General features: G+C 43.3%; 1 protein-coding gene across 1 annotated transcript in view; it reads right to left on the reverse strand.

Annotated features, from left to right (window-relative positions):
• The window catches only part of LOC144269760 (sodium/hydrogen exchanger 2-like), a 51,936-nt gene that overhangs the window by 12,846 nt on the left and 25,590 nt on the right, over positions 1-13,500 (reverse strand). Inside the window, exons 6-7 of the mRNA XM_077825559.1 lie at positions 6,964-7,053; positions 715-785 (exon numbers count right to left, since the gene is read on the reverse strand). Coding sequence (XP_077681685.1) covers positions 715-785; positions 6,964-7,053 — 161 coding nt within the window. The remainder of the gene's footprint in view (positions 1-714; positions 786-6,963; positions 7,054-13,500) is intronic.

Genomic DNA, 13,500 nt, shown 5'->3' on the forward strand with positions numbered 1-13,500 from the left:
GGACCATTTAAAACCAAAGTAAATGAGAAATATGATTTTTTGTCGCTTGTCCCAACTTTGTCTCACCAGTGTATGAAAGAGCCCAAGTGGTGAAAGCCCTTTGGCAGAGTCCCTGCTATATCAACCCAGTGCACCCTATCGGGAAGGGCTGGTTCCCTGGAAAGGAAGGGCTATAGCTCCCGCCCTGAAAACTGTTACAGATGTGCTTAATGTTACGCATGTGCATAACCCCTTCAACGTCAATGGGGTTACTCAAATGTGGCGAGTTAAGTATGTGTGTGTTTGCAGGATCAGGGTTCTAATCAGCACAACACAGGAATGTGCCAACAGACCAATCCTTGAAGCAACAAGTGTTATGTAGGGTGTTGACATGACACCTGGGCCCTTCATTTACAACATCTCCATGTTTTTGTTTTGACTGAGGGGAAAGGTTTTGGGAAGAGAAGAAAAGAGCCCTCTGTCAGTGAAGTACCACCATGTATGACATCCAAATTGGGGGAGGATGGGACGAGGAACAGTCTGTTCTGATTTGGTCCCACCTTTTGAGCTTAAAGAAAGAAAAGAAAAGCTGTCCCTCTTTGTTTGTGGCTGTCATCTGCTTTATGACACATGGATGAATGAAGCTCAGCTATCCCCAGTGGAACCGTACAGAAACAGAAACCAGACTCTTTTTTTTCAAACATGTACATAGTTGTATTTTTGGCAAATCCTTACTTGTCTTTCCAGTAATACTGTCCCCAGTGTCCAGATATATCTTCTATGCCAGCCAGCAAATGATCCAAGAACTAAACAGAAGAGAGGATTTTGCTATACACTGGTTTATTATTGCATATATAACGAACTCTGTTGGATAATATCAAAAGCCAGCAGACAAAATGGAGGACATTTTCAGCTAGGTGCAGTAAACAGTAAACAAGAACAGGAGCTGTCTGCATAATTCCCCATTCAATCATCCATGCTTATTCCTTGGTTCTAGAATATGAGTGATTTGGCTTCTTTCTTTCAAGTGTGCGCAAGCAGAGAATAATCACTGAGGGACATGATTTTTATGTTACATGTTTTTTATGATACATGCAGGTTGGCCAATGCCTTGCATGCCCTGCATAGTGCAACTTGAAAAACACTGGAAGTTCATACTGAATGTTTGGAGAGCAACGTGTTTCAGGAGAAAGACATATTTGGTGCATAGGTGCTGACTACACAGGGCTGGAGCTTCTCCTGGAATAATAAATACCCCCATGCTGCAAAATAAAATCAATGACTACATTGCGTCTTAAACACAAGCGGCTTATTTCTATATTAAATATTCTGAACAGGGAAATTTTCAGCCTTAAAAAGTCTCCTGAATGTCCCAAATTGCCTCCCCCGCTGTTGTCACCAGTACAACAGGCAGCAGACTCTGCTATGCCACTGTTCATTACCCCCATCATACAATTGTTCCTGTGCAGCTTCAACCAGCTCTAATTAGAGAAATCTCCTTTTGCACACAGGGATATGCTAAGCTTTCAGCAAGTAGATGTTAATCATGTGACAGTGCTCGCTAAACCAGCCTCCTCCAATCTTTGACTTCCCCTGAGGCTACAACACAGCAACCTAACATGGCTTCAGATGTGTCAGACTGCACCTTACTGGGGCTTCTCAGCGCAGGGGCTTCTCAGCGCAGGTCTACACTACAGAGCTAAGTCGACCTAAGTTACACAATTCCAGCTACGTGAATAACGTAGTTCAATGGTGGGCAATCTGCGACCCACAGGGCGCATGAGGCCCATCAGGGTAATCTGATTGGAGGCCACAAGATGTTTTGCTCACGTTGACCATCCGCAGACAGGTTCTTTGTTCCCAGCCAATGAGAGCTGTGGGAAGCGGCAGACAGCACGTCCCCGCAGCCCGCCGCTTCCCGCAGCTCCCATTGACCAGGAATGGTGAATCACAGCCACTGGGAGTGGTGGGGGGCCATGCCTGTGGGCGGTCAATGTCAGCAAAATGTCTTGCAGTCCGCAATTAGATTACCCTGATGGGCCACTGACATAGCTGGAGTTGACGTACCTTAGGTAGACTTGCTGCGGTGTCTACACCACAGTGGGTAGACGGGAGAAACCCTCCGTCGACTTACCTCATATCTTCTCGGTCAGGTGGAGTACTGGAGTCATGAGAGAACGATCGGCGGTCAATTTAGCAGGTTTTCACTAGACCTGCTATATTCACAGTCAGTGGATCAAGCACCGTACTTCAATCCCCTGGTAATTCTAGACAAACCCTGTCACATTAAACTAACTCAACTGAGCTAACACACCTGAGAGGCACACTTTTTTTGCCCATCAAACCAGGACCTTTAAAAGGTGGTTTGGGAGTGGGAGTCCATGACATTTGATGCCAGAGAAGTTTTCCTTTTCATTTCTCTCCTATTACATTTATAGGGCTTCATTTTTCCCTTTAGCTAGTGGTAGTCAATGCTAACGAGACAATACTTGGTCTCCCAGGCTGAGTTTAGTTTGAGTAACAAATACCCAACCCCACCTCTGTTGGATCATATTAAAGAAGTTCTGTATTAAAATCACAAATGAGTTTGATTCCCCATAGTTTAAATTCCAGGGTATTACTAATTAAGAGGTCTCTTGGTTTTCGGTACTGTTTCTCTCCCTCTATGTGTGATACTTGCAAGCTGCTAATTGTGTTAGTACATTCTAAGACAGAGTCTGTTCTCAAAGCAATTCTCTGTAACAACTACTCACACAGAGAGAGACTCAAAGCAATACTCTGTAACAACAGAAACAGCCCCCAAAGACTTCCCACCCTTTTGTTGTATTCATCTCGCTTTGTTAACAATTGTGATTAAAATAGAGATAGAGGATGTATGTGGATGGATGCTTGGTGTGGATAATAACTGAATGATCAGGGAGGTGCCAGCCTAAGAATCCAGTGTCCAACGGCTGAAGAAGGCGTCAAGTGGAAATAACCAGAGGACCTTTGGGGGCAGACTGGAATCCACCCAACAGCCTCAAGAATGGGAGAACCAAAGAACAAGATAACATCTGGCAGCACGGAGCCGTCAGGAGTGTGCTATCTGCTGATTGATTCAGCAACAGCATGATGAAGCAATTCCCATAGACTGGCATAGGAAGAAATTCCTATAAAAATGGACTCTAGAAAGTGAGAACTTCGGGTCTGATTCTGCAAACCAACTTCCAGGAGCATCAGATGAGCATCTGACAAGGCCCTGCTCCCTTCTCATGTCCAGGCCACTTGGCCAGTGGCTTGGCATGAGCAACTCTAAGGCTGGTAACTATGATAACAACCTTGCAGAACCTGTGTGTGTGTGTGTGTGAATGAATATGTGAATAAATATGAAATTGAATGGAATGTTATAGCTATAACTAACTGCTTACTATGATTCTTTCTGTATTCACAATAAATGTGGTATTTTGCCTTTTCCCCTTTAATAAGATCCTGCTGGTTTTTATTTTATTGGTATAACACCTCCCTCCAGGATTTTTGGATAAGTAAGTGAATTGGGTGAATCATATACCCATTATATCTTAGGGGATGTCAACAGATACTACATCTCTGGCCCGTCTTTACACTTTCTGCCTTCAGATCAGCAAGGATCAGAAGCCAGAATCATTAACAGGAAGGTATTAATTATTATTATTTGTACAGCACCAGCAGTATGGTGCTGACAGGCAACTGATCCCCAGGTGTAGGGTGGCTACAAGACATTCTGTACATTGGCTAGAAAGGTGTTGGGAGGGGAGGAGTGGGCAGGCTGTCAAGAGGGAGTGGCAGTTCTTTCTCAAAGGGTGCTGGCCTGTGGGGAGTTAGAACTAGGGAGAGCTGGCAGCTAGGAAACAGCAAGAAATAGGGATTGGTGGGGAAGGAAAAGTGGAGGTGGGGGAGAGCATGCTGCAACATGAAGGGTGGACAGCTTGCAGGGGAAGCTTTTAGTGAAAAAGGTGAACAATGGGAAGATGCCGGGGCAGCCAGGCCAAGCCAGCAAGGCAGGAATAGGAAGCTCTCCATTTGTGACTGTGCATCACCATTGCTGATGGAGTGAAGTTCACTCGGAGCCACTGTCACAGAGCGGTCACTGATCCACCAAGGCAGCAGATCGGCACATCTACTCATATTTATGGGTATCCATTTCCATTCTTGCATGCAAAAGTTCAGGCTGTCTAAGGACTGCAGAATTAGGCCCGCTTGTTATAACACTAACACTGCAAATATTTCGTTTTAAAAATCCTAAATTGTGTCTTTCAGTCAAAATGGTAAAAAGGGATCCCAGGCAGAGCATTACAATTATCCCCTCTAAAGAAATAAATTAAAGGAAGAAAGCTTCCTCTGGGTTCCTGAATGCCTGCTTTCTAGCTACCTGTATCGTTACCGTGTCTACTTAATTAGCACATAGCTATTTTCAGCTCACATTACCCAATAAACACATCTTTAGAGATGATTTACCATTCATGCTCTAACAAAAGAAGGAAGTGGTTCCTGTTTGCTATAGGAAAAGCCTCTTCAGCCTATTGAACTGTTCCATTAACCTTAGACAAAGCTCTGTAATACATACTAATTGGGAAAATGCCAAGCCTGTTTCCTACAAGTGCTTTCAGAGCAAACACCTGTGTTTTCATTTTATTTGTTGTTGTTGTTATTGTCAAAAAGAGAAAAGAAATATTCCTTAGGAATTAGTACTCAGGTAAAAATGCTTTGCCATAAAAAAATTCTATTCATAACTAATACTTTACCTTTGACAAAATGCTTCAAGGACACTGCCTAGTAAAATATCCCACCAGAGAATGACCAGAGAATGAACAAAGCCTCTCCAGTTTGTTTCATGGGCAAGTTTGGCAGCATTTTGTGTACTTTCACGAGCTGTTTTCCTTGTATACCAATTCCCCTATTTGTTTCATTTGTGTTTGTAATACCATCAGTATTGGCAGTGACACTCAGAAACAAGGGTACTACCTGGAATTGCTACCGACTCAGGTTTTTAAATGGACTAGATTCCAAATGATGTTTAAACATCCTATTTGTTGTGATATGTAGGACACAGTGCGCTAGATTCTGGCCCACACTGCAGACTCTCTGGCTGTTGCAGTGGTACAAAGGTACTCTAAACTATGCTAAATGGGCAGCTGAGCAGTTCCTTGGCATGCTGGAATCCTCTGTCCGAGTAGCTGGTGTAGCCAGTTCTACATCACCCCTACCTGGCCCCTTAGTGTGAGGGCATATCAGAGGTAGTAGGGAGCTTGTCCAAAGCACACTTCATTCGAGCAATCCCCAGCTGGCATAACAACCACATGGGAACTTAGACCAGCCCTGAGATTGGGCCAAGTGTAAAGCCACCATAGTCTCCTCCCCATTCCCTACAGCTGCTCTGAGCTGAAATTTGTCACAGCTGAGGATGTATCCCATTTTGTCCTAGATGCAGTAGATAAAGGAACTGTCCAGGGAGTGTAAACTTATGGGATCTACTGAGGACTCTGCCACTGATCTGCTGCTTGACTATGAGCAAGTCTCTTAGCCTCTCTGTGCCTGTTTCCTCTCTTGTTCATGTAGCTGTTTAAAAGTGACCTCAGGGAGGTTATCTTTATAATTGTAGTGTTTTCACCTCTCACATTTTAGAAACTGTTAATATTACACCAACTCAGATCTACCAGTGCTGAAACACACTAAATAAAGTTTTCCAATTACATAAAGGCTCATAGAAATGGCTGATACTTAACCTCAAATAGGAAGTGAGCCAAGTCCACCAAATTAAATTAGTTTAGAACTCTGTACTGCTGTGTTAGGGAAACGATGTACATTTGGTTTTTCGAGTGTGATAATCCCTTGCAATTTGAAGCTACAAATTAACATCCAATTAGATTTACCACTTCCTCGGGGCCCGGCCTTGCTCTGGGGCTCACGTGACAACTCTTTGCGGGCTATTTGTGCAGAACCTGTGCACACAAGCAGGGCAGCAAACAGCGTGGTAGCTGTTCTGCATAAACCAGATGAAGGGACTTCTCAGCCCCTGCCCAGCCTATGTTTGCAAAGCCTTTAAAGTGGGCATTTCCAATGTATATTTTTGTGTGTGGGGGTGAATATTTGTGCTTATGTGGGCTAAAGCTGACTTACAACAAATGCTGGACATGGAAAATTACTACACAGGAGCCCTTCTTTGTGTCAGGAGTATCTTCATCCCAAGAATAGGATTAATTGCTCTTACTTCTGTGGCATGAATCAAATGAGAGTCTTTTCAATGACTTCAGCGGGCTTTGGAGCAGGCTGCTGCTGAGGGATCGAAGCTGAGAGATGTAATTGCCATGTATACGAATATATCCATATACATTACCACTCGACTTGCTATCATGTCCCAGCCAGTCCCCGCAACTCAGAGCTCTGACCACGTTTGGGGCTGTGTTTTCCTTTGGTGTCAGCTCTTTTCTTTTGCAGGGTGTCCTTCTAGCATGTGGTGATTATTAGTGGCCAGCCAGAACCCCCACAGAAACACAAAAAACAGAGCTACAACTAAGCCTATATGCTAACTTCTTACCACTAGGTCCAGAGCTGGGGCTAGTGCCTGGTGCACAGGGCACCAATGCCGGGTCATTCCCCAACTAGGAAAGCGCCCCCTCCCCCCATTGCCTCCTTGATCCCTTCCAGACAGGCGGAAAGGACCAGGTCAGGTTAGACTGTAAACTCTTTGGGGAAGGTATAGCATCTAGCACAATGGCACCCTGATCAGGTCCCTGTGTGCTACTGCAATACAAATAAAGAATAGCAGAGCTTACTACCTTCATATGACCCTGAGCCTGAAAGGAATCTGCATTCAGAAACCCCCGCTGAACTAAATAAGACTCTGCAAGGGCCGAAGGGTCCTCACAGCCAATTTGCTTGGCAGGATCAGGGCCTATTAGCAAACCAAATTGAAATGCTGCAATCACACCCACCCTTTGGCTAGGCATAAATTGCTGAGCCACTTACCCGGATGTGAATCTGTTCTCCCACTGTCGGCGCACTTTCTCTTTTTCTCTTCACATCTAATAAGTCAACGAGAGGACGGATGGTCATTCCCTGCAGCATAATGACACACACACAAATCAGGCTTTCTTCACAACACAGCAACTTTTCAAAGGACCAGCACGTTTTCTAGTTATATATCTTTTATCCTGTGCTGAAAATTTGCTGTTGAACAGCATCACCCACGTCAACACAAAATTAGCATAGCAACGCAGTTCCCGAGGCACTGAATCCTGACTTGTTTCCAGGGAGAAGAGTTCTTTGGGCCAGTCTCTCTCCTCAGCTTTTTTGCTCTTTTCAATATGTGAAGCCACTGCCTGTGAAAAACTCTGTACCTGTTTGCAGCCCAAAAACTTTATTTACCAACGGACAAGCTATGTTAACGATTCCAGTCCTGTCACATATTCATAGATTTTAAGGCCAAAGGGACCTGCATTTCCTCTTGCATTATACAGGTCACAGAACCTCACCCAGTAATTTCTGCCTCAAGTCTATTAAAAAGCCACAATTAATTGATTTTTTCAGTTTGGTGGCCAAACTGAAAAAATCGGGGGGGGGGACATTTGGAGTCTAATTGAAACTGATTTTTTTATTTTTTTCTCACCTAAAGAATTTTTTAAACACATTTCAGGATAAACAAAATATTTTGTTTGATCCAAAAATATTTTTTTTCATTCTACTATGTTACATTTTCAGGTGGGTTTTTTTGTACCCTTTGCAAATAATTCAAACAAATCTAGCTAAATTTAGAAAGAAAATGTCATTTCCAAATGAACAATCAAAGCATGATATTTCAAAAATGTCAAAACATTTCATTGTGATTTAAAAAATACAATGCATTTTTTCATTTTTCATTCAGCCAAAACTATTTGCCAAATTCAACCTAAATCCATTAAACAGTTTTGGTCACCCTGAAACTTCCTGTTTTGGTGAATAAAGTATTCCAATGACAAATTTCATGCAGCTGTAAAGCCTAAAACTTCCATGTGAGCACTAGCATGTCTTGTAGAAAGAGGTCTAGTCAAAATTTAAACAGGTTAACAGATGACAGTGCTGAGCACTTTGCAGGAGGGACTCCACATCCTGCAGAGCCAAGCTAAGTGTTTGCCTGTTGTGAAGAGGGTCCTGGGTTCGTTAACTTTTTGATTTACTGTGTCATCTGTTATTAATCTTTACTGTCAGCATCTGTGATTTATCTATGACTCTAACTGGTGAGGGAGGGGGAAAAAAGTTTTTAAAAAATCTTTCCCTGGCCTCATGAATGAGAAATTCTGATGTTCTGCTGTGATTACAATCCATTATATCTCTTAAATTTGCCACTTTAAAAAATGGCTTTCCTATGCTATGCCTGCAGCAGAAATGATACAGTCGCTGATGCTCTCTTGAATGTCACAAGAGTTGGCACGGAGGACAGCTTTAATTGCAAGAACAATTAATGTGTCATTTTAACCACTAATGTCAATACAGAATTCATCAACATTCAGTGTAAATAATATAAATCTTACAAATTTAGAAATAACACAGATTGCAGATTAAGCAGCGCCTATGTAATTTGGCCTCTTGTCTTTTGCTGGATAATCAGCTGGGTTTGTTTTCATTTTAAACTGACAGTACTGAGTTCTGTGACCATGACTCCCAACTTCTCACATACACAGAAAGAGATTTCTATGGCTCTGATCCTGAGTGTTGTTTTATACGAGCAGGCCCCTGTGCTTGTGCAGAGCCCCATTGACTTCAACAGAGTTCTGGCGGGGGGGCTGAGGGTAGGGAGACTCCTGCAGCCACATGGATAAACTTGCTGGATCATGGCCTTCGTACAGATTGATGGCTGTATATAACCTGTGTGAAATGTATTACTGGTGTCAATCCAGTTGCTAGTGGACAAGTATCCACATCACACAAAAAAACCAAAACAAAAACCTTCACAATTTAACAGTTCCTCCTTAGCAATTTCACCAGGGAAGTCACGGTCTGAATAGGCAGAGAGAGTGAACTATAAATGGAGAACATGGCATTTAGTTTTTAAATGACATTGAGAGAAAAAACAGTGAAGCTCCTTTGTGGCATTCAGGACAAACCAAAGGCTCTTTTGAGGACTTTATGGTGCAAATGGCATACATCAGGCCAGTCTGGGAGCACCGAGCATCTTTCAATTGCCCAAAAAACTTCACAAAATTACTGATCACTCCTGCTGTGTAAATTTAGGAATGATGAGGATGCACTTGCCACAGGTTCAGACAGACCAAAATAGACATTATGACTGGGTTATATACTGCACCGCTATAACCATGCATGGCCACACCTAACTGCTTACATATAATGTTTTGGGTCTAGTAAAAGCATTGCCAGATAATCAGCTGGGGCTTTCCAAGAGAAAGAAGCAGTTTGTGTTCCCTCAAGATTCCTTGCACATCCTTTTACCCCTCTGCACCAGCATCAAGACCAACTACACTATGCCCTGCCATTTTTACTCAGTCTTTAGTCACACAAAAGCTCTCCCTGAGGTCAGGATTTGCACCATTATTAATACAAGCTGCTGACGTACATCAATAAAGAAAAAGCTTTAAAAACAACAGCACCGTGAATGTTATTTTTTAATAAATCATTTCTTTCTTCCCCCTTCCATCATAGGTGAAATGCATTATGAAAAATGCTGGGACACTGAAGTAATCATTCCAGGCCCAGTTCTGCATCCACTGATGTAACTGGTAACACTCCCATTGACTTCATAGGGTATGGGATCAATTTACACTCGGTGGTTTTTAAAAGGTTTTCTTTAATATCTGATCTATTGTTTTTATATTTTTTTCTATGCTGGGGCATGTCCAGGTTGTTGTTTCTCTAAGCCAGTTTAAATGTTTCTGATTCTTTTGGCTGTCTCTGCTACATGATGCCACAGGTACCAAGAATCTGAATCAAGCTAGTCTTCATGAATACTAAGTTTCTGCTGAATGACTCAAGGTCAAAGGGTCATTCTATTGACACATACCCACAGGGGAGTCCCACCCTTTTCATGGAGATGACATCACCATTTGAGCTCTGAGGTTACACAAAAGCCCTTCCACTATCCTGAGAATTATTTTACGAAGCTTCTGCGGAATGGAACCGCTGCCTTAGAGCAACCTTTGTCAGGGACTCAGTCCCTCTGCAGGAGCAGTCCTGCCAAGTGACCAGATCTTTTCAATTTCTCACCCACATTTGCATCTTAAAACTTGTCAACCTAAACCCAATTCCCCTTTTCCCACCCCCGGCCTCCACTCACTCCATTCAGTCTGCCAGATAGGATTGAAAATTATGTTCCACAATAGAGATCTGGCTGCCTGTCTGACTCAACTCCAGGCCTAGTCACATTGGTATATCAAGATCATTACTGGTTTTGCCCAATTGATCGTGTCAAATATGAGGAGGCACAGAAGCTTTGCTGTGTGGGGTTAATTGTAAAACATACCAGTGTGAATCTTTACCTCGTATGCAGCCTGAGCATGAGCACTGTGCTGGGGTACATGTGGAAGAAATTCTCTCCCACTGGGTGTGGATCAGCAGTGAAGCCACTGTGCATCTCTAAATGTGGCTTCAGAAGCCTCAACAGCTGCTTCACACCTTCTACAGGATGGGACGTGGGTGCGGGGAGGAGGGCAGCCATTGGATTGGTGAATCTGTATGGAGCTTGTGCACACAGGTGCAAGAAACCCCCATGGAGCTGTGTTAAATGGTGCCACCCCTTTCACTGACCTTTTGAATCTTGCCCCATATAGATACATGCAGCAGAACTGCCCTGGGATCTACTGTGCTGCTTTGCTCATCCAACTCTACCAGTGGAACAGGGGAAAGTGAGAAGATAAGTCTATGTTCATTCCAGGAAACAAGAATATCAGCACCATGTGCTTCCCACAAGCAGTTACGCGGAAATAAAGGCCCTAAACCTAACCCTGTACTTTTAAAAACAGGACAGTTTTGGGAATTCCCTGACCAGATAATCCCAAATTTGTACCACACACTCAGCTTGGGCCCTGACCTGACATACCAGTTTTCAAGATGAACTAACTGTGCAAGTGCATTTTAGGGAGGTATAAAATCTGGGCTTTAATCAGGAACCTTGATGCAACCATGGAGTCACTGCTGCTGCAGCATGATGACAACACAGGGTGCAGGACAGCAGAGAATCAGGGCCAAAATCGTTAGCAAACTAAAAGTGTCTAGCAATATTTTAACCACTAGATGGCACTTGAATGCCAAGAGATGTTCATTTTTCCTTAAAGGGAAGCACACAAGTTATAAACGGACCCCACAATCAAAGTAGGTCTTAATGACCTTCAGTATTAGCATACACTAAAATGATGGGAAATCTTTCACCTTCATTTACATATAAGAAAGGGGAATTAGTCATCATTTTAAAATAAAAGTGGGACATTGTAAAAAAGAGAGACCAACATATATTGAAACAGAATTATATAAGCAAGAAATTTCATATAGATAGAAGTATTTTGAAACTAACATTTTAAAAAAGATTGCCATTAGAATCCCAATGTAAAATTATATCATTTAACAGCATACGTGCTGGAACTTGGGGTGTGGGGAGTGCTGCCACACTCCCTGGCTTGAAATGGTTTTCACTATATACAGACTTTACCAATATATACCATACAAATTGTTCCAGCACCCCTGTTTAACAGAAGGGCCATTTAATTACTCTTAAAATTCTAGGGACCCGATCCCCATTCTATTCCAGTCTATAACAAAACCTCCATTGATTTAAATAGGTAGAGCCCTGTCTGGATACAAAATTTGTATCTGCATCCGATCCACAATCCGCAAACAAGGTACGCGGATATCCACAGATTTGCAGAGCTCTAGATATAAAATTTGGATCTGCATCCATCCACAATCTACAAACATGGTCCGCAAATTCAGATATCCACAGCTATAAAGCAGATATCCACAGATTCGGAGGAACAGAAGCAGGACTAACTTCAGTGCATGGCAACTAGTGGCAGATTCTCTAATTTACCTCACTTTAAGTAAACATGGAAACAAATTTTGAACCTTAATCAGAAGCATCTATGAAAAATTACATCATTTGTGAGATACAGAGATTAACAATTGTGCTGTTAGCTCACTGGATCCTTTTTCATAATTCCATTTCTTATCATTACAAAACATCTAGATAAAGTCAGAATGCTTCCAAACTCAGCTTTGTTGGCAAAGTTTCGATCTTTTTATCTTACTAGTAAGATAATATATTCGAGCCACCTTGGGCTGTAAGACAAGAGCATTTGGCTAACGTGTGTGGTATCATCTTATTTGTCATATTATTCTTGAGGAATAATAAACCCCTTAAAAATCCAGTCTTTCCATGAACTGGACTATAATGAACCATTATTTTGTTTGTGTCTGATTTTTCTTAGTTATCTAACTAGCTACACACCCCAATCCTTTTTCAATGCAAGACAATATGGCAATTTAAAGTTATCACAAAGGCAGGGCCTTCTTTCAGTGAAACATCATAAAGTGCTAACACCTCCCTTTTTGTATGTATGTGAAGCTATCTCTGACATATATACTAAAGCCAAGATTTTCCAGTGACTAGTGATTTTGATTGCCCCAGTTGTTGTGTGTATCATAAAGAGACCTGATTTTCAGAAGGTACTGAGCCTCTCAAAATCAGTACCACCCACTCAAAATCAGGCCCCTTTAAGTTGTCTCATGCCAAAAACTGAGATGTTCAAAATCATTAGTTACTTTTAAAAATCTTGCCCTTAGTGTTAAGTGGATTTAGAATGCTTCCCTTCCTTTGTTCTCTCCCCTGGTGTAGTGAGAATTGACCTTGTCTGGAGGAGGGTTTAACTAAAGTTCCATCTTACTACAAATCCAAATATGCCTGTCACAGGACAGCACTGACCTTTTAAGAGGGAAGAGGCTAGTGCACCTGTGACGGTCAGCTGATGCTCAGATGGCTTAAGAGAGGGCACCTGGGCCCTAGAGCAGAGGAGTCTGGGTGAGTCAGGGCAGACAGAGCAGAGGTGGGGCTTTCGCTGCCTGAGAGAATGAATGCAGAGAGCAGAAAGCTCTGCAGGTGCTCCATGAGAATAGGGAGACAGGCCACTAGCTGGATGGCCTGGGGAATGGGAGGAGCCGCTGGAGCAAGAGGGAGCGCTGGGAAGTGCCCCTGTGGCCCCTGTCCAGTGGCGCCATGGAACTGGGCCCATGCTCAGAAGGGGCCCCGGCCTGCTCTGTTTGCACTGCGCCCTAAAACCCTGGGAGCCCATTGGCTCTCCTCCCCCGCCCACCACTTGCTCCTCTCGTCCTCCCCACTGACTGGCCAAGGGCTCTTCGCCACCCCCTGGCCCCACCCACCGGCTTCTCTCTGCTTCCTGGCCAGACCCTAGTGCTCCTCCGGCTCCGGGAAGTCTCTGCTTCTCATCACCTGTGGGGCTCCACCTGTCTCCCTGGAGCTGAGCCGCCTGGGACTTTTGCAGAAGCCTGGCCAGTCTTGGCCAGTTA

This window comes from Eretmochelys imbricata, chromosome 9 (assembly GCF_965152235.1).
Source record: "Eretmochelys imbricata isolate rEreImb1 chromosome 9, rEreImb1.hap1, whole genome shotgun sequence".
NCBI classification, from domain to species: domain Eukaryota; kingdom Metazoa; phylum Chordata; order Testudines; family Cheloniidae; genus Eretmochelys; species Eretmochelys imbricata.